Here is a 26713-nt window from a genome sequence, read left to right on the forward strand (position 1 = left end):
TCTAAGGAGTGTGACTTGTTTGCCTGCAGCAGCACTGCCTTACAGGTCTACTGTAGAGAAAATGCCTCAGGACTATTCAAGCATGTGTTGGAAATGGATATTAGTGTGACTTGTAACTTAGCTGTAACTTACCCGTTGCTTGTCTGGGTCCACAAACCGAATCCCAAAGTAGTCTTTCTCCAGTAAGTTTAGGTGGTGGCAGAGAAGGTCAAACAGATACTGACCCTTGGCATCTCTCTGAAAGATAAAGAAATTGCATTTACAAATGGGTAGACACACAACTGCTACATTTAATAAAAAACCAAAGAAGAGCTCTTCTAGAATACTGAAATACTCAACAGCAGAGCCAGTGGGCTTTGTTTTTGCATCCCCACTGACAGTGGGAGCATGACGCACAGATACACTCTGACATCTGAAACCTAGGATCACACCCAATTAATCCTAATAACTTCACTGGAGTTTTGTCAGAGATGAATTCAATTCAGTGGGTCAAATTCTGCTCTCTCCTGCACCTGGGCAATCACAGAGAAATCCTGTTCACGTGAATGTGGACACAAAGGTGTAACAGAGCAGAATTTGACCCGTTTTTATCTCATTGGTCCTGGCCTAAGAAATTTCAAATCATCACACTAAAAGGAAAGCACTCAGGACTAACATTATCAGGATTGTTTCTGTTTTACATGAAATACCCAAAACATTTTGCAATAAAATGGAGTCTAGCTCAGGTTGACAAAAGCAAGGATATGGAGTTCAGGCTGCTCCACACCTGCTTACCTGCCTGTGTCCCAGGTTTCAGAGCAACGTGTGATCTGAATGATCAGAAGAGATCATAATATAATAAAATTTAACATCCATGCTGGGGGGGAAGCACCAAAGCAGCCCACCATGGTAGCATTATATTTCAGAAAGGGGAACTATACAAAAATGAGGAAGATGGTTGAACAGAAGTTAAAAGGCACAGTGCTAAAAGGAAAATCCCTGCAAGCTGCATGGAAACTTTTTAAAGACACCGTAATAGAGGCTCAATTTAAATGTACATCCCAAATTAAAAAACATAGAAAGAGGATCAAAAAAGTGCCACGGTGGCTAAACAGCAAAGTAAAAAAAAGCAGTTAGAGGCAAAAAGGCATCTTTTAAAAAGTGGAAATTAAGGAAAATTATTGAGGAAAATACTAATGAGCGTAAACTCTGGCAAGTGAAGTGTAAAAATGTAATTAGGGAGGCCAAAAAAGAATTTGAAGAACAGCTAGGCAAAGACTCAAAAAGTAAGAGAAAACATTTTTTTAATTACATCAGAAGCAGGAACGGTGCTAAACAACCAGTGGGGCCACTAGACGATCAAGATACTAAAGAAGCACTCAGGGAAGATAAGGCTATTGCAGAAAAACAAAATGGATTCTTTGCATTGGTCTTCATGGCTGAGGATGTGAGAGAGATTCCCAAACCTTAGCCATTCTTTTTGGGTTACAACTCTGAGGAACTGTCCTAGATTGAGGTGTCTTTAGAGGAAGTTTTGGAACAAATTAATAAATTAAACAGTAATAAGCCACCAGGACCTGATAGTATCCACCCAAGCGTTCTGAAAGAACTCAAATGTGAAATTGCAGAACTACTAACTGTGGTATATAACCTATCGCTTAAATCAGCTTCTGTACCAGATGACTGGAGGAGAGCTAATGTGATGCCAATTTTTTAAAAAGACGCCAGATGTGATCTCAGGAATTACAGCCCGGAAAGCCTAACTTCAGTACCAGGCAAACTGATTGAAACTATAGTAAAGAACAGAATTATTAGACACATAAATGAATACAATTTGTTGGGGAAGAATCAACATGGTTATTGTAAAGGGAAATCATGCCTTAAAAATCTACTAGAATTCTTGAAGGAGGTCAACAAGCATGTGGACAAGGGTGATCCAGTGGATATAGAGTACTTAGATTGTCAGAAAGCCTTTGACTAGGACCCTCACCAAAGACTCTTTAGCAAAGTAAGTGGTCATGGGATAAGAGGGAAGATCTTCCCTTGGTTAAAAGATAGGAAACAAAGGGTAGGAATAAATGGTCAGTTTTCAGAATGGAGAGAGGTAAATAGTGATGTCCCCCAGTGGTCTGTACTGGGACCAGAACTGTTCAACACATTCATAAATGATCTGGGAAAAGGGGTAAGCAGTGAGGTGGCAAAATTTGCAGATGATACAAAACTACTCAAGATAGTGAAGTCCAAAGCAGACTGCAGAGAGTCACAAAGGGATCTCACAAAACTGGGTGATGGGGCAACAAAATGGCAGATGAAATTCAATGTTGATAAACACAAAGTTTATTCAATGTTGATAAACACAAAGTAATGCACATTGGAAAACAGAATCCCCACTATCCGTATAAAATGATGGGGTCTAAATTAGCTGCTACCACTCAAGAAAGAGATCTTAGAGTCGTTGTGGCTAGTTCTCTGAAAATATCCACTCGATGTGCAGCGGCAGTCAAAAAAAGCTAACAGAATATTGGGAATCATTAGGAAAGGGATAGATAATAAGATGGAAAATATTGTATTGCCTCTTCATAAATCCATGGTAAGCCCACATCTTGAATATTGCGTGCAGAGTTGGTCACCTCTTCTCAAAAAAGTTATATTGGAATTTCAAAAGGTACAGGAAAGGGCAACAAAAATTATCAGAGGTATGGAAAAGCTATGCCTCTGTTAATACAACCTAAAACTGCATTTGCTATTTTTGCAACAGCATCGTATTGCTGACCCATGTTGACCCATGCTGAGGTTGTGATCCACCACAACTCCCAGATCCTTCTTAGCGGTACTGCTGCCGAGCCAGTTTCCCCCCAGTCTGTATTTGTGCATTTGGTTTTACTTCCCTAAGCGTAGTACTTTACATCTTTGTTGAATTTCATTTTGTTCTCTATAGCCCAGTTCTCCAATTTATCAAGATCCCTCTGAATTTTAGCTCTGTCCTCCACAGTGTTGACAATCCCCCCTAACTTTGTGTCATCTGCAAACTTGATCAGTCTGCTCTCTATTCCTACATCCAGGGCATTAATAAAGTTGTTAAACAACACCAGACCCAGAACAGATTCCCTGTGGAACCCAACTGGAGACCTCCCTCCAATCCGACATCATCCCATTAATAGTTACTCCTTGTTTGCGTTGTTTAACCAATTATGTATCCACTTAATGGTAGTTCGTCAAGCCCACATTTCTCCAGCTTACTTATCAAAATCTCATGTGGGACTGTGTCAAAAGCCTCGCTGAAGTCCAGACAGATTATGTACACTGCATTCCCCCTATCCACCAAATCAGTTACTCTGTCAAAGAAGGAAATTAAGCTGGTTTGGCATGATTTGTTCTTGTTAAATCCACGCTGACTGATAGTGATTACCCCTTCATCCTCCAGGTATTCGCAAACTGAATGTTTTATACATTGCTCTTGTATCTTCCCAGATATTGCAGTCAGGCTGACTGGTCTATAGTTCCCTGGCTTCTCCTTTTCCCCCAGCTTTCTGCTGAGCTGGCTTCTTGCTGGCACTAGATCACTCAAATGGCCAAATTTAATTTTATTTCAATCATCATTTATACGATCATTTCCTATTTCAGTAAAAACACTTTTCAATGTTCACCAAGTGAGTGCCAGTGTTTGCATCCAGCCAATCATATCCTCATTCCAAAATAGACTCCTTGCAGAAGAACACTGCAGCCTGTAGTTCTCACACTTCACTGGCAGGCACGTCATTTATTAGTAAGAAAACTGCTTCTAAGTAATTGTGTTTCATTATTTCCATGGAATGGCTGTCACCGGTGCCAAGTGCAAGCTGCAGCCAGTCCACCCTAATAAAGAACAATGGCTTTGCTCTGAAATGCTGTAATTACATTTCTGGATTCTTCTAAGGAAACGTTTTAAATGTTTTTTTAAAACGTTCTGTCAGAGATTCATGTGTCTGTTTTATAACATTTCCTGCTTTTTAGTAATTTTCCTTTCACTTGCTTCAATAATATTTAGTATTTATGTAGCCTTTTCAAACATTAACTCTCGCAGCAGCCTGGGATGCGATCCTCTTTTCACACATGGAAGTGTTTGCCAGAGGACTTGGAGCTGGTGTTAGCACTGGGATTAGAACTCAAATTTCCAGCTTGCAATGCTCTGATCAAAACACTATCCCTCCACCGCCTAACTTCTGTTGTGCGATGGAAAATATCTTGTTTTGTATCATGGCTCCACAGCACACGTTGTAAGATTACAATTCTTTTTTCAACCAGTAAAGTTGCAGAAAACTGTACTGAGGTTTTAAGAGGTTCATAGGATTTTAAGGCCAGAAGATATGATCATTTGGTCTAAACTCCTGCATAACACAGGCCAGAGAACCTCACCCAGTGATTTCTGCATCGAACAAAGAACTTCTGTTTGAGCCACAGTAGATCTTTTAGAAAGACACCCAGTCTTGAATTAAAGTCCCCAAATGATAGAGAATCTTCCCCTTCCCTAAGCAAGTTGGTTCCAATGGTTAACTTCCCTTCCTGTTAAAAATTTGCCCCTTTTTTCTAGTCTGAATTTGTCTGGCTTCAGCTTTCAACCATAGGACCCCATTATGCCTTTTTCCACTAACAAGACATCTACCGTCAGAAATCTTTCCCTTCTATGTACCTGCAGACTGTGATCAAGTATGTAATCTCTTAGCCTTCTCTTGGAGAAACTAAGTAGATTATATTTCTTTAGTCTTCTTCTATTTTATGATTCAAGGACTAACTTGTTTATTTTTAACCTGTTTTCTTTGTCTGCTCTTCTTCTGTTGAGGTATTTAGAATAATACTTTCTTCCCTTCCAGTCCCATACTGCTTTGAATTGCTGTGTGCTGTTGAAGAGTGAGCAGAAACCTATATTTTTCTCTAACCAACAAGTGCTTTCAAGAGTCCATGCTGGAGAAACTCCCACTCCTAAAAGAGACATCTAAACATTCTAATTCATTTAAGCACGGCTGAATTACAGCGGAACTCCTTTGGAAGAACAGGCTGCATGTCCAGTCTAATTATCATTACGAATAGGACAAGGCCTCGATGGAAAAGTAGCGATGTTTAAACCTCATCTGTGTAATGGCATTTATTAGCTCTGCTTCCTGGCATGGCTAAATGGAACGTGCCAAGAGGAAAGGCTCTGGGTCTAAGCCGTACTATTTTTTTTTCCTGGTTCTTACAATTCAGTCCCTCCCTGAGACACTTCAGTTAGTCTGCCAAGAGAAACTGGCATTGTTTTTGGTCAGCTTCTTTAGTCAGCTGTATACAAGTAAAGGCCCTTTTGCTCTGCGTTTTCTGCAGCATATACATCAAACACATTGCAGTGACTTCTGCAAGAAGCTGAATTGGGTGGCTATGAAAAATAGGTTTTTGAACAACTATCATTATGCAGTTGTGTAAGGTCCTACAGGCCAGTACAATTTATCAATGCAGCTAGACTGAAAGTTACAGAGGAATCTGGAAGTATCGTAGACCTAAAACTTGGTCTATTTTGAGATGATTAAAGACTGAAGACCCAGTCCTGCGAAGCCTTCGGCATGTGCTTAATTCTAGACAGTGAGAGTGGTCCCACTGAAGTCAGGGGGCTACCCACTGTGTGAGGTTAGGCACATGTGACAGTCATCAGATGATAGTGTATATATATCCTCTAGATTGGAAGTATAATTACTATTTTTTCAAAATATTCTCCTATCCACTGCTGCAAGTTTTTTGGGGGAAAGCCATTATTAGTGTAGGACCTACAAAAATATTTGTTGCACTTGGACTTTCTTTGCTCTCCAGCATCACTTAAGTGAGGATTGATCCATGTACAAAACCATAACCATTTAATCAACAGTGTGATTCATTAATGATTTAAAAAGAAACTACAACATCTACTTCAGAAACTCCCTAAAGAAACACAGACACACCCCCTGAGCCCCGACCAGGGTTATTCTATCTGCTACCCAAGATCCACAAACCTGGGAATCCTGGACGCCCCATCATCTCAGGCATTGGCACTCTCACAGCAGGACTGTCAGACTATGTGGACTCTCTCCTCAGGCCCTATGCCACCAGCACTCCTAGCTATCTTCATGATACCACTGACTTCCTGAGAAAATTACAATCCATCGGTGATCTCCCAGAAAACACCATCCTAGCCACTACGGATGTAGAAGCTCTACACCAACATGCCACACAAAGATGAACTACAAGCCACCAGGAACATTTTCCCTGATGATGATATGGAACACCTGGTAGCTGAACTTTGTGACTTTGTCCTGACCCACAACTACTTCAGATTTGGAGGCAATCTATCCCCTCAAGTCAGTGGCACAGCTATGGGCACTCGCATGGCCCCACAGTATGCCAACATTTTTATGGCTGACCTGGAACACCGCTTGGCCTGATTTCCAGAGGGTGGGTGTTCATCACACTCTGACAATCAGGCCCTCTCACAATGGTTCCAGGTGGGCACGCTTTGGCCACGCTACCCAGCCCCGGCAATGCTCTTGGAAAGGGCTCCAGGTCTAGAGCTTTCTGTGGGCGTCTCTCGTTGCAGCTCTTACTTACCAAGGGAAACAGGAAAAGCCGTTGGGTCAGATTCTGCTCTCCCTTGTATCGGTGAGAATGTGGAGCCGGTGCACCACAGCTGTTGGATCTGGTCTGCCCGCCTGGCACAGTCTTGTTCGTGGTATGCGAGTTCTGAAAGGCCTCCAGCACCTGTCTGCCTTGCCAGACACACTGGGTAACTGGGCTGCGCTTCCATTCTCAAGTCAGCGTGAGCTGCGCTTTAATGCTTTTCATCTTGTGCAGATCAAATGTTGCTTCTGACAGCTGACAGGCCTCCTTTATGATAACACGGGATCCTATTTTCCTACAAATACATTTAATGAATACCTTGTTATCTGATCAAATAATCACTCACCAGAAATAGGTCAGGCAATCAGGGAACCCCTACAGGTTTGTCTCGAGTGCATCTCTGGAGTTTGATACATTATGGCAAATGTCACTGCATTTTAAATCAAGCGTGCTTCATTTAAAGAGTCAAGACGTTCCGGCTGGAATTGTGCAAATATTGAAATGGTTTGCTCACTCCACATCAGCCTGCGCTGGCTGCGGTGACTGACCTTTCCAAACTGCAAAGGAAGCTCTGGTGCTAGCAAGCAGCGCTCCCAGAGTCAGGCTGGAGTGCTGGAATGGCTGGCCCCAATTCCTTACAACAGCAGGCCCGCGTTTCCCAGTATAAACGCGCGACAGGGTCTATTCTTGTTTCAAGTCTGCTGCGTTTAATTGGCTCCCATCCTGCGGAAGCAGGTTACTTGAGTGTCTTGTGCAGTCGCAGAGGGAACTCGTCACCTTTTCCTTTATGCCACTTTTCCTGGTGAGGGTTGCGGCGGCAGCGTAGAGAGTAGGGAGGACCAGACCTTCCTTTCTTCCACAACCAGTTCCAGCTTTTCCTGGGGGATTTGCAGGGATTCCCAGGCCAAACGGGAGATATAATTCTTGCAGCGTGTCCTGGATCAGCCTTGGGGCCTCCTCTCACTGGGATGTGCCCGATATAGTTCCGAAGGAAGCCTACCGGAGGCATCCTTATCAGGTGCCCAAACCATCTCAGCTGACTCCTCTCGATCTGGAGGAGTGGCGGCTCTACTCCGAGGCTCTCCCGAATAGCTGAGCCCCTCATCTATCTCGGAGAGTCAGCCCAGCCACACTGCGGAGAAACCTCATTTCTGCCACTTACACCTGCCACCTCATCCTGTCGGTCATTACCCAAAGTTCATGGCCACAGGTGAGGATGGGGCATAGACTGACCTGTAAATCAAGAGCTTCATCCAAAAACTTCACCACCACGGATCGATACAGCACACACATCACTGCCGCCACCACCGCACTAATCTGCCGGTCAATCTCCCGCTTACCATCGCTCATGGACAAGACCCCTAGATTTTAACTCTTCCCCTAAGGGTACCTGCTCCCCTTCACCTGGGGAGAACACTCCACTTTCTTCTGGGAAAGAACCATGACCTCTGATTTGGAGGTGCTGATTCTCATCCCAGCTGCTTCACACTCGGCAGCAAAGCGTTCGAGCACGTCGGCGATCACAGTCTGAAGAAGCTAGAAGGACATCATCATCTACAAACGCATAGATGCCACCGCTGAGTCCCCTACCGGATACACTCCCCAATATGGCTGCGCCTTGACATCCTGTCCATGGAGATCACGATCAGGACCAGGGACAGGACACACTCTTGGCAGAATCCAACGCCCACCATGAACAACTCGACTTAATGCCAAGAATGCAGACACAACTCTCACTCTGGGAATAGAGGGACCGGATAGCAGGCAGCAGTGGAACCAGCACCTCATACTCCCGCAGAACTTCTCACAGGACATCTCATAAGCCTTCTCCAGGTCTACAAAATAAAGGTAGACCGGGTTAGCAAATTCCCATGATCCTTGAGTATCTGTGAGAGAGCGGAACAGAAACTGTATTGTTCCTCCTGAATCCAAGGTTCAACTAACAGGTGTAGCCTCTTCTCCAATACCCTGGCATAGGCTTTGCCGGGGAGGCTGAGAAGTGTGATTTCTCCATACAGAAGGAAGTCAGCAGAGAGAAATGTCTGTGCAGGGGGACAAGGAGGAGGACTCTGCATGAGACACATGGGGTGTGAAACATCAGCTCCAGCAGAGAATGAGCACATGGAACTACAGCCCCTGCCCAGCAGAGCGACAGAGGGGAGAATGGCAGAGTGACCTGGACAGCAAACGGCATGATCTGGGCATGGAAATCAGCTCATTCTGTTCTGCTGCTTCGAACAGTTTATAACCTAGGTGTGATCACTGACTTGGAGCTTCCTTCAGAGACTCACCTCGCTCCTGTTGGGAAACGGTCACTCTGCTGTGCCTAGAATTTTCCTGCCTTGTGACCACGCTGTCTCGTTTATGCTTTCTACCCTTGTCACATGGTCTTCCATTCTTTACTCATTTCCCTGCTCGGATACCTGCCTTACAAAAACTTCCAGAGGCAGGATCTGCAAGCACACTCCTCGTACGCTGCAAGAACTTCACTGGCGTTTCTCTTTTGATGATGCCACAGATGATTCTACTTGCCTACAAGGCAACTTTTAGCAATCTCATTCCTTCCCCCAACAACTTCCTAGCCAGCGTTCCCTAAGGCGTGGTCTCAGCGGTAGACCTGAAGAATTCTTGCCTGCCCTGAGTTAGCACTGCATCAGCTGATAACTGCTCTTTCTTTCGACCCTTACCCGCTGGAACTCACTCGCAGCACAAACTGGTCTCACGGAGTTATTAGCCAAGTTTAAATCAAGTCTAAAGACTCTCCTGTTGCCAGCATTATTGATCTTTTTGTAATGTGTCTGTGACGCCGTCGTGAAGGGCGCTGAATGTAACAGTTGATGCATTTCAGTATATACAATGTGAAAAGACTGCTTCAACACATTGAGACCAGAGAGCTGAAAAAGACAGAGGAGTTCACTACTGCATTTGCACAGGGTTTAGAAACTCTGCCTATTTTTACTGATGAGTATGATGTACCGGGTTACGTTTTAATATAAAGTGTGTGTATTTGAGCTAAAAAAGACAGTTAGGAAAAGCTGAACAGCCAAGAACGTTTCAAAATAATTTATCAACAGCCACCTTCTCCCAGTGAAACTAATCAAACCTGGGGGCTCCCACAGTCTGCGCTTAGTGGCAATGTGTACTGTTAATTATATGCTAGCGAAAGCGATAACTAGCGTCTGTGTGATCCAGGGCCACATTGTATGTGATTTACAAAACATTTAAGGACCAGGAAAATGGTTTTCAACTTTATTCTAATTATGGTAACACAAAATGGAACCGGGGCAACTTTTGTGAACAAATCCACAAGGAGACATTTTAAAAGGTCCTGCCTGTGAGTGGAAGCGCCCTCCTGCCCAGCCCTTCCTCCCAGGCCAGAGAGCCACCAAGCACTGTAGCCTCCCCAGCCAGAGCACTTCCCCAAGGGCAAAGGGGAAACACCACTGTTCCGGAAAGCATATGCTGACCCTCCACAGGGCTTTCCCCACACAGGAGGACCACAGAGAGGGTGTGCAGGGCATGTCTGTCAGTGGAAATTCATGTCAGTTGGGCTTAGTCCTGCTCTGAGCAGGGGGGTTGGACTAGATGACCTCCTGGGGTCCCCTCCAATCCTAATCTTCTCTGACTCTGTTCCATTGACCTCAGCGGTTCTGTAGCGCTCACTGCTGTTTCATCTAGCAACCCAACCCGATTGGAAAACTTCCTGTGGATTTCTCTGGGACCCAGATGGGCGCACGACGTTCTGTTCACGCCAGCGTTTAGAAATGAGGGGTGGCCCAACAAGGCCACGTTAAAACGAAGAAAGGAGCCAAACACTCCACCTTTTCCCTTCATTGGTTTGCCATAAATAAAGGGCCAGATTGGTTCCTGTTGTAACTCCACTGCCACCTGGAGAGTTCCACCAGGGATTTAGCTGGCCCAGAGTGACAGACACCACCTCAGCTGCTCTCCCCGGGGACGAGGAGCTGTGAATCTCACTTCGTATACATTTGTTTTCTCTCACATGAGCTTCATCTGTGACAATCTGACTAGCACAAGAAACAGCCCCAGTCACTAACGTATCCGAGAGGCCGCTCAATGTAAAAATTCCCTCCTCTGATAGCAGCAGCAACAAAACAATGCCATAGAAACCAAAAAGCATGCGACAGCTGCCAGTGTGCACAAAGGAGCCCACGGCTGGACTGCACGAACGAATGGCTAGTCTGACGATTGCTGCTTCTTTATTTTTTTTTTCCTGAAAGCATCGGTGAGCCCCATGCAGGGCCTCTGCAGCTAACCTCTACCACAGACTACTTGGTATTCATCCCTCCCATTCATATCAGTGACAAAGAACATAAAAACCTGGGCACAGATGCTATGCAGCACTTTGCTCTATTTGCAAATACTGCAGCCGTTCAATGGAGGAGTTAAATATTTATAAACCCTCCCTGTTGTCTCCTACTCTGGCATTTTCTGGCTGGAAACACTGTGCCCCTGTCCCCGGAAACCATTAGATAAACTTCCATTGACAGCACTGACACTCAGCAGCAAAGCAGAGCAGAGCCACCGCTACATCTCTGGCTGCTATTGGTCTCATCTGATCACATGACACTGCCCCTGCTTATGGTCCTGAACCCAGGCCTCAAAATTCAGAATACCTGAAACATTTTTTTTCAAACTATCTATTTACCCTTTTGTTGCTAACGACAAAAACAGCACCCAGAGCCCAACTCCTCCAAGTCCAGACCCCAAGTGGTTGCCTGCCTCTAAATCCAGCCCTGGTTAACAGACTGATTAATTAACACAGTACACACCTCTTTCCAGACGGCACAGCTCTTCCCAGGATTTACCACATAATTCAGTCCCCCATAAACATAGTGAGGGAGCTGAGTGAGGTATAAGGGTTGGAGAGGAATCTCCCACCTACATGCACGCACGCACGCTCACAGAGAGATTTATGAAAACTATTAGTAACAACAATACACTAGTTTCTACAGCTCTTTTCAACTCCAAAGCACCTAACAGACATTCATTAATCCTCACAACACACCTCCCTACCGCGCTGGTGACTGCAGTAATCTGTCTGAGGAGCACCGCATGGGCAGTCAGGCCTAGCGGTCTGAGTTGGGAGCCAGAGCGTGGAGCCAGGGCGTGGGGTGGGGTCAGACCTGGAGACGGAGTCAGGAGTCAAACCAAGGGTCAAGCCGGAGTCAGAGACCAGGCAGAGGGCGGAGAAGTAGGGACCTGGAGCAAGGCAGGAACTGGGCATGGAGGAGATCTGCAATAAGGTGATAGGAACAGGCAGGAAGCCAGTGCTTAGGAAGTCAGTGCTTAGGAGTCAGGCGAGGAGACAGGGTCCGAAGTGGCAGCCAGCCACAGATTCACCTACATACTCAGACAACTTCCTGTGCTTCCTTAAGTTGTGTGTCCGATCCTGCCGGGTAATCGGTGGGGCTGCCCGTCTCCCCCAATCAGGAGCTTTGTGGGCGGAGTCTTTGGTGAGCTAGCGTTCTGTTAGCCACCTTCTCCAGTGGCTCTGGCAAGCTGATGGGTGGCGGCCCTGGTCTGAGCACTGCTTCAGTGCACAGTGGTTCCGTCGTGAACTCACCATAACACACGCATCACAAGGGAAACAGGTCTGGCAAGGGGCGAGTGAAGGCGCAGAACTGGCAGCGCCAGCCCTGCTCGTGTGGAATAGCGGCTGTCATCACTGTCAGGAAGGTGCTGGAGAGTTCACGAGGTCGCCCATCACAAATGCAAGGCTCTGTGGCGGCTGAGCAGAGCTGCAGTTTCTGGGCACGTGAAGTCAGAATAAAAGAACTTGTTTGCTGAACACAAGATCTCCAGGCATTCATGGAAAGAGGAAATGGCCCAATTTCGTATACAACGCAGCCTTTCAACCGTCCCCTACAACCCTCCTTCACTGGCTGCTTGGCCGTCTTTCATCACCATTTTACATAACCACCACTTTATTACGCTGTAGAGCACAGCTTTTACTTATTATTATTATTAATCTATATCATCATAGCACCTCGGAGCCCCAGTCATGGACCAGGACCCCACTGTGCTCGGTGCTGTACAAAGAAGAACAGAGAGACAGTCCTTACCACACGCTCAAAGGCTGCTTTCTTCCCTCCACACCACGCAGAGCTCAAACACATAGTTATACAGAGACATAGTTATACATTAGAGCCAACTTACTCTAAATCCAAGGTACACAGCTCTCTCTCCCCCCGCTATTGCGCAGATTGAGACTGGCTATCCAACAGGAGAAGGTAAGGGTTAAGTCTTAAAATAAAATACCAAATCCTGCTTCAGAGAATAGTAAATCTTAACCAGGTTCAGGTTCTGTCACGAGAAGGCAGCGCATGGGAAGAGGCTGTTATCATTTTGTACAGAGTAATGTAGATTCATTGATTCAAAGGCCAGAAGGGACCACTATGACCATCTAGTCTGACCTGCTGGGTAATGCAAGCCACAGACCTTACCCAACAATTCCTAGAGCACAGCTTTTAGAAGAACAGCCGATCCTGATTTAAAAATGGTCAGTGATGTAGAATTCACCATGCCCCTTAGTGAATTGTTCCCATGGTTTTAAAGTTTATAAAGTTTGCAGACAATCTCAAGCTAGGAGGGGTTGTAAGGTGCTTTGGAGGATAGGACTAAAATTCAAAATGATCTGGACAAACTGGAGAAAAGGTCTGAAGTAAATAGGATGAAATTCAACCAGGACAAATGCAAAGTGCTTCCTGTAGGAAGGAACAATCAGTGGCTCACATACAGAATGGGAAATGACTGCCTAGGAAGAGTACTGCGGAAAGGGATCTGGGGGTCATAGTGGATATGAGTCAACAATGTAACTAACACTGTTGCAAAAAAACCAAACATCATTCTGGGATTTATTAGCAGGAGTGTTGTAAGTAAGACGTGAGAAGTAATTCTTCTGCTCTACTCCGCGCTGATTAGGCCTCAGCTGGAGAACTGTGTCCAGTTCTGGGCACCACATTTCAGGAAAGATGTGGACAGATTGGAGGAAGTCAAGAGAAGAGCAACAAAAATGTTTAAAGGTCTAGAAAACATGACCTATGAGGGAAGATTGAAATAACTGGGTTTGTTGAGTCTGGAGAAGAGCAGAGCAGACTGAGAGGGGACATGATAACAGTTTTCAAGTACATAAAGGTTGTTACAAGGAGGAGGGATAAAAATTGTTCTTGTTAACCCTTAAGGACAGCACAAGAAGCAATGAGCTTAAATTGCAGCAAGGGTGGTTCAGGTTGGACATTAGGAAAAACTTCCTAACTGCCAGGATGGTTACGCACTGGAATAAATTGCATGGGGAGGTTGTGGAATCTCTGTCATTGGAGATGTTTAACAGCAGTTAGACAGACACCTCTCAGGGATGGTCTAGATAATACTTAGTCCTACCTTGAGTGCAGGGGACTGGAACAGAAGACTGCTCAAGGTTCCCTTCCAGACCTATGATTCCAATAATCCAGGCACCTTGGAAGCCTCTAATTTAATCATTCCTTCCCCACAGCCGATGCCTCCTCCCCTAGTGGAAGGCTGGGACAGAGATGGTGACCACTCTGTCTTCCTGTCATGCAACTTTTACTGTCCACTGCTCAGCCTTTCCTTAAGTAATGGGTGTGGGAATCCCACTGCTTTCGGTGCAATGGCATCGTAACAATGCCACACATTATGCGAGTGTAAAGCGATGCTTCTCAGGATGTGTCTGTCCTCACAGTTTGCTACTTTCATCTCACACTTCACCTGCTGTCACCTTTCAAGTGCAACTAAATTGTTTGTTGCGTTCCGAATGTCACTGCCGTTTGATTACACTGGAAAAACATGCAGTTGAACTGACAGACTGACAGCGATTAGCATTAACCATAACGCTTCATGCTGCAATTGCAACAATTGTGTCTAGAGATGCGACAAGCGGTTCAGACAACAGAAATTGAGTCAAACCCTTGCCCAGGCCTTCGATGGCAGGCAACAGAACTCTGTGGTGTCGTAGCCAGTTCTGCTCTGGCTCCCACTGGTGTGTATCAGGAGTGACTCTGTACCCACATTCGTCAGATTCGGCCATGGATCCTTCAACAGATACTCTTCCCTAATCAATCCTTGCTTCAGCACAAACCGAACAAAAAAGTCCCTCCCCCAACTTCCTGTGCAAGTCCTTAAACAAGACGGAGCCACCATCGGTCAATCAGTTTGACAATTATTATAAATTGCTGATTGCATGCTTTGGACTGACAAAGGTCCTACAGGCAGACCTCTGCTGGACTACTGTGCTCCAGGGGGTGCTCAATCAGTTGGTCATTAGCACAGCTGGGAAAGAATTACAGTTTAGCAGTCACTCGTATAGCCTACTCCAGCATATCGTACAGACGCTGAGGTTGGAATTGGTTGGGAGAAATCCTAGAATTTCCTTGTTACCCTTTCCAAAATTAGATAAGGATGTAAGCATCACAATTGTCAGACATTTACTGGAGCATTTTAAGCAGCAAAGATCAGCTTCTTGATTAGCTGCTGCAGCAACCTCTGCAGCCTACACGGACAAAATTTCTGCCTCAAGGATAAACATACAGTACTATACTATCCAAGCCATAAAAATTACTCAACAGCTGGCTGAGATTCTGTGTCAGCGGCAGAACCTCTGGAGCCCTGACAGCTCATAGGTCTCTGGCTAGGAAATTACCCCACTGGACATAGGATTAAATTCTATCAGTACACTTCATTGCACAAGGTAACAGCAAGATAAAACAGGGTCAAAAAGAGGAAAACCGCAGCAGGAATAGCATCCCTGGATACCGAATGTGCTAGAGAGAGGCCAAAGCAGCAAAATTCAGAGCTTAATCTGGGCTCAAATTCAGAAACCGTCCCTCATAGTCCCCCCCAAAAAAGTTCAGAGGCGTCCAAATTGTGTGGTTGAGGCTCAGCCCGGTCTGTAATACCTCACTAACCGTTCCCCAGTGACTGCTCTGCTGGGTATAAAGGCTTAAATATTAAAACGACAAAGCAGGATCAGACCAACCCTGCACAGCAACATTTAAACTCAGGCTCTCTTTTCATCTCCTGGGTGTGCTTTAACCTTTGGACTGCTGGTCAGAACTGGATATGCAGATCTCCCCTCCACAAGGGCAGGTCTCCAGCTGCCTTCTAGGCAGCACCAGTGGATGGCCGCGCTATGTCGTCTGTAACATTCTGCCACCGAGGAGCTCTGTACCGTGATTCAAGCTAGCCGCATGAACCCAGTCCGAGAGACAGTCACACACTGAGAGATCTCCTCGTGGTGAGTACGGCTATTGCTTCAGATGGCTGGTGCATTTAACAGCCTGGGGGTTTTGTGCATAAGAGAAAACCACCAGGAATGACATGGGGTTAAGGTTGCCTTGGCTGCACGGTTAGTTTTGCCCCTCACCCAGCTCCGGACCACACACAAATCTCTAAATGGTGCTTTCAACCTGAGCCAGCCCCCGGGGTGTGGGGGGAAGTCACCGTGCTATTTTTAGCATGGTAGCTTGATCAAAGCCAGCACAGGTACCTCTCCCTCCAGCTGCAGTGCAGCTGCGCAGAGTAAAAGGTGGATTTGGGTGGCAGCGGTGGGTCATGGTGAGTGGCAGGGCTCCAGCTGAGACACTGATTTGCTGTATGACCTAGGTTTCCCAGTCTATAAAATGGGAACAACACTTACCCACCTCCCAGGGAAACTATGTGGCTTAATTAGACGCTGTCTGCGCATTTCAGTGGGAATAGTCAAGCACTTACAGTTAGGCCCAGGCTTCAATTCCTGGCTGAACTGTCCCACGAAGGGCTGCGTAAGCACTAAGTGTAACTGAGAGACAGCCACTATATTTAATGCCTCTTGTGTGTGTGTCCTTTCTTAAGCAATCAAACTTCTTTGCAGCTCTAAGGGGTCTTATTTACCTGAGGAGGGATTTAAATAATTTTAAAAGGACGTGAAACGTAAAGAAAAAGTTGCTAGACACCAGTTGAAAAGTGAGATTGGGAGTGGAGGGGGGGGGGGGAATCTGCTTTTCCAATGATGCTCGTGTCCCACGTCTCTGTTATCCATCATTTCTTTGTCCTATTCCACGCATCCCATGGCTGGGAGCCTCAGCAGAACAAGCAGCGTCACAGCTACAGAACTGCAGTGAATCCGCTAGCCTCACTGGAAACCCTTCCTTTAAAGGAATTTGGACAACGCAAACAGGGCCTGTGGATTCCTAACACTTCTGTAACATATTGGCCAAGCGAGGCATTGCAGGAACTGACTTTCCCCGCAGTGCTTACGGCTTCTGCTGTGTCACATGGGTAGTTCTCAGCAAAGAGCGATGCAGGAGCTGTGCCCCCTGGAACCTCTCTAGCTCAACTGCTAGTCATTTACTGCAGCTCTGCAAAGAAAATGGAGCCATGTGCTACTCACTCTGCTGGCCCATGCGTGATGGGCTGCAGCCATGACTCTGCTCTCTCTTTTCAACCCTCTCCCCACCCATCTGCACTCTGCAAGGAGGATCCTCGGGAGGCTGGGGGGATGTCACATTTAAAATGTTATTAGCTTTCTTTACTAGCAGCCAAAGTGCCTGGTTTTCCCTTAATTTCCTCGCTTCCGATTTCAAGGGCCATTAGCAAAGCTCATTTGTTTGCCCACAGTTGTTACAGTGGAGAAGGAAATTGGGTGGTGCTTAAAGCTGTCGCCGTTTGCTACACTTTTCGTGCAGTTCTTGTTAAATAGTTGGCCACGTGTCAGAGAGGTCAGAGCACAAGACTGGGAGCCAGGAATTCTTGGCTTTGCCTCTGCCATCCTGTGCAATGCCTAAAGTGTCGTGACCACCCTCCTTTTCTTTCTGGCCGGATGGGAGGCAGGTCTGGAAGCTCTGTAACATGAGTGACAGTCCTGGCGAGACTATTTAAATTTAAATTCTGCAACCAACACCAGCCGCTAGAGCTGAACGATTTAGTACAGGAACAATCAGGGAGCAGGGGCCATTGTGTTGCGCACTATTCGTATACACCTAAAAAAACCCGGTCCCTGTCCCAAACAGTTTACAGCTTTGGCAAAAACGCTGGACCCCTCCAATGTTGGCAACGTTTGCATTTTGAGATAAATCCATCCCCTACCTGGAAAGTCCAAAAGCCTGGATCCAAATGCCCCACACTTTAGTAAGGTTTAGAACCAGGTCTGAACCTGGCAGCTTGGGGTGCTTTTCTAGTTTGAACTCACTCCCTTGCTAACATGGTCGCAGGCTGATTATAGGCATTGCACAGCATGGCAGAGGCAAAGCCAAGAACAAAATCCAAGAATTCCTGGCTCCCAGTCTTGTGCTCTGACCACTCTGACACGTGGCCAACTATTTAACAAGAACTGCACGAAAAGTGTAGCAAACGGCAACAGCTTTAAGCACCACCCAGTTCCCTTCTCCACTGTAACAACTATGGGCAAACGAATGAGTTTTGCTAATGGCCCTTGAAATCGGAGGCAAGGAAATAAAGGGAAAACAAGCCACCTGGGCTGCTAGTTAAAAAGCTAATAACATTTTAAATGCATCCACATTTATTGGAGCTGGAAAAGGCACTTTGTGAAACGAGCCTTGCCTCGCTTAGCTGACGGCTATGTCCCTCATAAAAAGTAGAATTACTTCACGCTTTAGATGATGCCACCATAAGCTAATTGTAGCCTCCAACTTTTTTTTCCTTTGGCTTTCTCAGATGAATAAGCATCGAATTGGCAGATGAGGAGGAAAAAGAGAGCAAGAGACCTCAAGGATTATTCTGCATGTTTAGTCCGCAGTTGCAGCGTGCACACTGTGACGATGCTATCCGGGACATGGGCGGACGCTGCACTGCCTGCTAGGAAATGTGAGGCAGAGATATCGACACGGTTACACATTCACACCATAGCCTTCCTTCGGTAGCTGCTCAGAGCGTCTCACGTGAAAACTGCCAGCCACGATACCCCACGTGTGTTACAAGTTAATGAGCACGGGTAGCGGGATTTGGGATGCCAAGCACAACTGCACTGTAATAACACTTAGACCAGCCTCATTTACTACTAAACAGCTTTCTAGCAAACAACCGAAAGGCCAGCTGTGCTGAAAGACACAGACTACACTCCAGCCTATGAAGACAGCAACCACAATTCTCACCATCTGTCACGTATGGGAAGAGAGAGAAGCAACTAACCGATCGGCTCTTGCCTCTCAATATCCCAATCCCAACATAAGTGGGCCAGTGACTCTGAAAATATCCATTACAGGGCAAACTCGGATGCTGCAACACCCTAGCCACTGCAGGAAGCCAGATGGGGGGGTGGGTCTTCCCAAATAAAATCCCTGCAATCCCTCTCCTTGCAGTCCTTTGCCAGCCTGCTTTGGTAGGCTGGATTGCCATCAGGGTTGAAAATTAGAAGCTCCTCTCCTGTCACTCTGTCATGGATAAAACAGAATTATACATTTGCAGGGAATCACACACATTCCAGAAGAGAGTCCGGTGTTTACTCAGAGGCTGAATTGGAACTAATGTCAGCAGGACAAAGCAAGAATGGAGGGGGGGGGGGGGGTGTGTGTGTGTGTGTGTGTGTGTGTGTGTGTGTGTGTGTGTGTGTGTGTGTGTGTGTGTGTGTGTGTGTGTGTGTGTGGGGGGGGGGGGGGGGGGGAAATAAAATTCAGCCAGCTGCCTAGATATCCGACGGAGCATGTATCAATCCAAGAAAAACAACCAGCCTCCTCTCTTTGCCCTTGGTACGCAGGGGAGTTAGCCACCCCACTCCCAGAAGTTTTAACAGAGAGTCAGGTTAAGGTTTTTATATGCTGCAATGAACTGCTGGGCTCCCTTCTCATCTCTGCCGCTTTCACTGGAGTGCAGTTACCGGCCTGCTGTCAGCCCCACCTTTATTTGCTAAAAGACATCTCACTTTCATGTATTGAGCTTTTCATATCAAAACCAGGTGATAGGCGGGCTGAGGGATTTTGTTAGAACAAGACGGTTTTCTCCTTCGTGACACATGAGGTGGAACCTGAGGACTGTTTGATCGATCAAAGATTAAGCAGTGAATCACCGCTGTTCACTGACTAACCGTCATGGGTGAGTAGGTCCTAGTGTGTATCAGACCTCTTGCAGTGGCTTACAAACAAAGCAATACAGCAGCATTACTAATGTCACACAGAAATGAAGCTGTGAAGTTTACGTAACATCCACAAGCCGGCCTTATCTACTGATGACAGCAAAGGACAAGCAGCCAAGACTTCTGAGTCCAATTTCTGACTATCACTGTTTCCTGCTATGTTTAGGAAAAGTGGTTGAAATGTGCCTCTGTTTCCCCATCTGTAAAACTGGTGTAATGTCAACTGCAAAGGGGTGTTCTGTATTAAATCAGGCCTGTAAGATATGTGTGAAATGGAAAGCAGTACTCCTACTTCACAGCATAAACTCAGGCAGAAGGTATCGCAACTTTCATGTCAAGGATAACAGTTCAGAAGAACACAGGCAAATATCTGCTATTTTGTACCTGACTGAAACGGAAACAGCTCCTACTTATACTTTAGCTGTAAAGCTCATTGCCAGGATTTATTTATCTAGATGTTAACAAAATTGTTCATTAGTTGCATAATCAGCAACTTGCTTCATGTGTCTAATCAATAAGTCACTGCGCAGGTTTCCTAGTGAGAGGTCAGCCACAGCAATGACTAGTTAGGGCTCGATTCTGCAATTCCAACTCACAGGAATCATCCTCACCCATCCATTTCAGTGGTGGTGTTGTTGTTGTTTATTATTCGTCTCATGGTAGCGCTTCGAGGCCCCAATCAGGATTGGGACTGCATTGCGCCAGGTGCTGTACAAACATAAAACAGGAGAGCTCATGTCCCGAAGAGCTTAAAATAGAACAGGGACAAGACGTTCCAGGGAGCCCAGCGCAAAGGCATGGAAGGACAAGGGTGCCTGTGAGAAGGACCTAAGGCTGAATGTATTCGTTAAGTGTATAATTTGGAGAGCTTTTGTTTCCAGTTTTAATCTACGATAATGGGACAAGAGCTATTGATGAATCACTAACAGGCCATCTGCTCAACCAATAGGATTAAGTCCCAGGAACAGATCCTTATTTACTTGAGTTTAATTTAAAATTAATCATCATGTCTTGGAAATTACTGTACTTAGTAAACGATAATTGCTGAACAAAACATGAAATGTGCGGAGAGTAAGCACAGGACGGCTGGAATCGCACGACAAAGGCATAAACAAGCTAATGTGTAATGTCCAGCAATGGCAGGCCATTAGCACAGATGCTTTTAAGGTGGGCCAATTATGTCACTGCTACAAATTTCAATGATGCTGGGTAAGAAATTTAGCCCTGGGAGGCTGAAATCTGCTGCTTCTCCTTGACAAGGTCCCACATGGACACCCCCAGTGCAGGCTCCCCACAGAGCTCCAACGCAGAGCTCGACCTACAATATAGGGGCTTCCACAGGGGGTCAGGCTCCATGGCCCATTCGTTGCATGGCCCCTCCACTAAGGCTGCCAAGGCAGCTATTCCCTCCTACGCTCGCCTTTCTGACACTGACGTTCCCCTTCCTCTGCTTCTCCCACTCTTATCCTGCATGCTCTCTGGGGCCACCCTCTCCTCACGGAGTGCCCTCCCGCTCCTTGTGCGCCATCCCTCCCCACTCAAATCCCCCCTCCCAAGGCGTTGCCACAAAGGGAGTCGACACCCACAGATGCACAGCACTGACAGGCCCCCCCGCTGCGCATGTGCCCAGCCCAGTGACTGCGTGATGTTCTCGCTGTGATTCTGTCCTGCCGCAACCCCTGCTTTCCGACTGGCCTCTCTGCAACGTCACATCCACAATCCAGGAGCTGTGCTGTTTGGAGCAGGTCCTTCTTCTTTACCTGTCTTGTCACTTGCCCAGCATCCCTCTGGGAGTTGAAAAGATAGCAAACAATAATAGTCCCGATCAATGCAAGTGGGGAAGGTGGGGCTGTTGTGAGCTCCGGCTTAGTGCTATCGCAACACTACATGGCGAGCCCTGAAAAACCCACCCAGCCGGCAAGCTCTCACTTAGTGACTAAGATCACAGGGCTTATCAGCCTGGGACGGGTTTTATAGTTAGACTCAGGCACAGCCAGCCAGATTCTCAAAGGGATCCAGTGGTCTAAAGATGCAGATTGGTTTTGAAAATCCCACTGGACCTCCTAAGCAGGGTAGGTGCCTAATTCCATTGATTTCAATGGGAGTTAGGCACATCAATTCCTTGTGACCCTGGCCCAGAGAGACTAGGTGACTGGGCCAAGGTCACAGACTGAGTCAGACAGCACGGGGCGCTGACTGCAGGTTCCCTGACCCCAAGACTGTTCCAGGTCTCTGACCACCTCATAGGGTGTTGTGAGGACAACTGCATTAAAGACTGTATGGTGCTTTGAGGTCTACTGAGGAAAAGTGCTATACAGGAGGCAGGTATTATTATTGTACCTTTCTGAGCAGAGCTTATTGCAGCTCCAGTAATATTTAATTCTCATGCTGCGCTGCTGCTTCAAGGACCTCAAAGCACTTTATAAACATACCTGATATCGTAACATCCCCTAACGTAGGCAGGCGTTACTGTGTCCCCTTACAGACAGAAACAGGCCCAGAGGGCCAAATTCTACCCTTATAGTGGTGTAAATCCACAGTGGATTCAGAGACGCCAATGGAGACATTCCATATTTACACCACTGAGATCTGAATTTGGTCAATTCTTTTAAAAAGTCTAATCTCAGAAACAAAAATGGGTAAGGAATAAATAGAAGCTCAAAGAGATGGAGCAGTGATGAAATGCCATGATCAGCCCACGCCACTTTCCTGCTACCCCCAGACTAAAGGGAAGTGTGGGGCTCCCCCTTGCTTTCACTGTATATCTTGACTTGCTCCTTATCCTCTATCGTGCAGTGGAGACGGCTGGATGCTGATTGTCTGGACAGTCCAGACAAAAGCTAGTTTTCAAAATCAGCAATATAAATATGGTATTTGCACATGCAAATTGAACAGTTAGGCACGTAACAACATTACAGCATAAAAACATTTCCTTCAGGGTGTGAAGGGGGTGTGCAGCCAGCTCTGCTAGTGCAATCAGTGATGTGTGCTGAAGTGAGCACAGGGAGTTGGAGGCAGGGTTGACAGAGAAGCCCACAAACGTGTGACACTGCTGTATCATTTCCATACTTGGTCACATTACTCTGTTCTTGAACGATACAATGGTAACCAATGAGAAATACACCCAGCACAATCTTAACCAGTATATTTTAACGGGGATTGCTGTTTGCTAGAAGCTGGGAATGGGCGACGGGATGGATCAGTTGATGATGACCTGTTCTGTTCACTCCCTCTGAAGTACCTGGCATTGGCCACTGTCAGAAGACAGGATACTGGGCTAGAAGGACCATTGGTCTGACCCAGCATGGCCGTTCTTATGTTCCATATGGCCCCACTTCCATTCAATAACAAATTCCATACAATTATTTCTCTCACAGTCCCCTGCTTTTCACAGACAATCCACTTATAGGAGCAAAATACTGCAGAGTGACTCAAACCTGCATAGGACATCTCTAATGTACAACAGTTGTTAACATTCTGTCTCTGTCTCAAACCGCCTTATGCAGTAAATATAGGTCAAGAGTCTGCTATGAGTCCATCTTCCTGTCAGTGGAGCCACGCAGTTTCAATGATAAAAGGATTCAAATTGCATTGAACTACTCATTAGCACTGGCTACCCGACAAACGAAGCAGCAATGTTGTCAGTGCCAGTTAACGGCGCAGCAGGAATGGGTGCTGAGTATTAACTAACCTAGAAGTGATTACTTCAGAGAACTTTCTTCTGAAAATGTGCTGAGAGATTTAAAAAGTTAACTATAGGGGATGACACTACAAGGTATTGTTTTCCCCTTTTTCTCATTTGGGGTTGATTTAATTAATCTAATAAACCCAAGAGCGATTTAAAATTAAAGGAAAATAAAAGAAAAACAGAACGCATTCTCCTAGACGGTAAAGCTATATAGTCAGCATATGCACAGCATGCACTTGTTTTTAACTTAATTGCTGCAGTTACTCTGGGCCTGATCATCTAAGCATTGCTCATCTGACTAGTGTTTACTGGTAAGAATAGTCCCAAATAAACTACCTGGGTGAGTAAGGATTGAAGGACAAGCATAACAGCATGGAATTGAACTCGCTTATTAAAACTACAGTGCTGTTTTAGAACTAACCTCTAATAACATCATGGCCCAACAGTATTTCTTGCTACTGTTTCACATGCAACTTGTAGTGTACGAGAATTCACCGTAGGCTACATGCATCCCATGATAAATCTTATGAGTGGTCATGAATTCGTTGCGTTGCACGATCACGCACAGCCAGCACACTATTGGTATGGCCACCACAGAATGTAAGGAGAGGAGCTTTCATGGCTGCGTGGGAACAGCTGTCATTCCGAGTTCATGTGGTAAGTATGTGAGTCTTGGGCTTTGAACAGCAAACTGACTTGGCGGCATCTGGCTGTAAATACATGTGACCAGTCACCGGGCATCACAAACTGCAGTCACAGGAAAGAAACAAACTCAAATGTTTGCACCGGGCATGTGGCAATTAACAAACGCTCCAAAGAAAGGGCGGGTGTTTTATCCGCAGGACTATCGCTGGGCCCAATAACTGGTTCTTTTCAACAGGACGTTAACGTACACAGGAGCAAGAGGAAGATGCTCTGCAGGGATGAACCTTCATGCACGAGCGAGTCATAACTCAAACAGGAGGAGCCGAGTTCTTGTCTCAGCTGGAGCCCTGCTGACTACAGCAGAATGGCTTCAGAGCAGCTGGAAAGCATTTAGCGTGGAATAACCAAGTTAACGGGAGGCACATCTAAAACCCGCAGTGGGCTAGCAATTTCCCTCCCCATAGGCAGGCTCTCTGGGATGTAGACCATGTCAGAACAGCAATGTACAGTAATAACGGCACAGCAAAGTTGAGCTGAGGCAGCAGCTTCTGGATTGAAACTAGAATTCTCGGAGTGAGAATTCAGGATTTGAGTTTTCCTCCATAGGCAGGCCCACGTACACATTCCGATCTGGCGTCCCGAGGAAAATGGCAGAGCTCCCGCAAACACTGCTGCGAAGGGGCTTGTGGTTACAGTGGGGAGTGAAAAATATCGTACCCTACTGTTCCAGATGCATAGGGAGGAGGGATCAGGCGGGTGGTCACCCACAGAACGCTCCCTACAGTGGTCTAACGTGTCATCTTTTTCCTCCCTCTCAACTCCTGAAGAGACAAGAGGGGCAGCAGCCCTCCAGCACCCTTGGGAGAGCCTGGAACTAGAATTGGGCTCTGAGGGCACCCCTCTCTAAGACAGCCGTGGGGAGTGGGGAATGGGAGAGTTCTAAGTGGCAGGCCTAGGGCAGGCCACGAAGTGAACCAGAAACTGGCTTCTTCTGGGATTTGGAGCCAAATAGATCAAAACTCTGGAAAACTGTTTGGCTCCAAACCACCTGAACTGGACTGGTCCCAAATATTAGGGTTCTTGAGAGCCACAGGACCTCTTCGTAGACAGGGTATCTGACTTCATCAATGATTCTCAACGTCAAAACCTTAGTGAACGGGGAATCGGCCTGGAATCCAGATACCTTCGAACAGCAAGTGACGGGGCTCGCACTGCATTGCTGTAAGAACTAACGGAGCTATCTTGTACCAGGTCTGCTGGCTACTCTGGACAGTAACAGCTCATCCAGCAGAACTGATTCCTTCCTAGGACAGCCAGTCATTTCAGTTTACTGAGCCTCCCGTTCCCTGCCTCAAACCCCATTTATTTCTCAGTCTGTTCTAAGAGTCTGCCTAGGAAGCTCTAAGCAGGCGAGTGCTTTCGCGGTGTGGGAGGGAGAGTGTAGCTGGCGTAGCAGTGACTATTGATCGTATTTGCACATGGACATTGTTATATTTTGCTACATAACAAATCATTGTTTGCACCAGTGCACAAGATACGCTGTCAGTGCTAAGAACATTCTGGCTACACAGGTATATTGGCTCCAAATCTCTCCTGGACTCACCCTCCCTAGTGGCTGATGTTCCAGTTAGTGCAGCACTAACAGTGGTGCTGTGACCTCCATTGATATTCTGGGTTGGCCAGTTGCTGGTTACACCACTGCTCCTTCTCCAGTGCCCGGCCTATCACGAAGCCACCGTCTCTACCTGCAAAGGTCTTCCTCAGCTGCCAGTATCCTCACCTGCATGTCTCTGAAATATTTATTCAGCGCCATACAGCTATCGGTTAGATTTGTTCAGCAGAGAGAGACTCGCATTTCCCAATTCTGATGCAGAGATTCATATTCCACCTGACGCCGCCTTGCTGGATAATCACAGGGTTAGGTTAACGAGGCTAGTCGGCCACCCAACTCGCCAAGTAAGTAATTTTTAATGATGCCCCTGAAGCCCAGCAGGCCAACACAGAATAATTTATGGAGTTAGGATACGCAACAAAATTGTTAGATTTCAAGGTGGGCGTTACATCTATCTGCAAACACAGATCACAGGCTGCTCTCCCAGAGATCTCACGCTTCTCACCCTGGCTGAGACGAGGTCTCCTAATCTGTGATCTCCCTGTACTGTGCCAGACTGTGACTGGCCGTCGCTGGAGCAGCAGGTTCCTACTCATGCCTTTTAAGTGGGCTTTTGCCCACTGTCTCCTGTCTGTGAAGATTTCCCTCTTCTTGCTCCTCCTAGAAACTGCACCCCTGGTGTCTCAATGCTGAGACCTCTCCCGTTCCACAAACCTCCTGTGTCTAAATCCTCTCTGCTTTGACTCTAGGCTGTTTAGTGCTGGTTGGAAGCTTTTCAGACAAACTTCTCTCGCTCTCTTTTTTTTTTTTTTTTTTGGATAAAAAAAATGCCTTTTTTGTCAAAATCAGAATATTTTGAAAAATGCGTCAATCTCAAGAAAAATTAAAAATATTGAAACCATTTCAGAAATCTGAAACCAAACGTTTCCAAAACGAGCGTCTCGCAGACGTTCTAGTCTGCAAAAATGAAAACAAAGGTCGAAATAACCAATTTCCTGCAAAACGGAACTGCTGTGTTTCAGCCAGCTCGGGTGCTGGTTCCCCATCTCCCCCGCTCGTTTTGCACTACGTTTCTGCAGTAGTTCTT

At 46.3% G+C, this 26713-nt stretch overlaps 1 protein-coding gene across 7 annotated transcripts in view; it reads right to left on the reverse strand.

The window, feature by feature from the left end:
- The window catches only part of FRMD5 (FERM domain containing 5), a 305266-nt gene that overhangs the window by 85031 nt on the left and 193522 nt on the right, over positions 1–26713 (reverse strand). For all 7 annotated transcript variants that reach the window (XM_067555447.1, XM_067555446.1, XM_067555443.1 and 4 more), the window contains exon 2: positions 133–237. In XM_067555447.1, coding sequence (XP_067411548.1) covers positions 133–237 — 105 coding nt within the window. The remainder of the gene's footprint in view (positions 1–132; positions 238–26713) is intronic.

Source organism: Emydura macquarii, unplaced genomic scaffold, assembly GCF_026122565.2.
Source record: "Emydura macquarii macquarii isolate MOO-44397 ecotype Brisbane River unplaced genomic scaffold, CSIRO-AGI_Emac_v2 contig_1644, whole genome shotgun sequence".
Classification (NCBI taxonomy): Eukaryota; Metazoa; Chordata; order Testudines; family Chelidae; genus Emydura; species Emydura macquarii.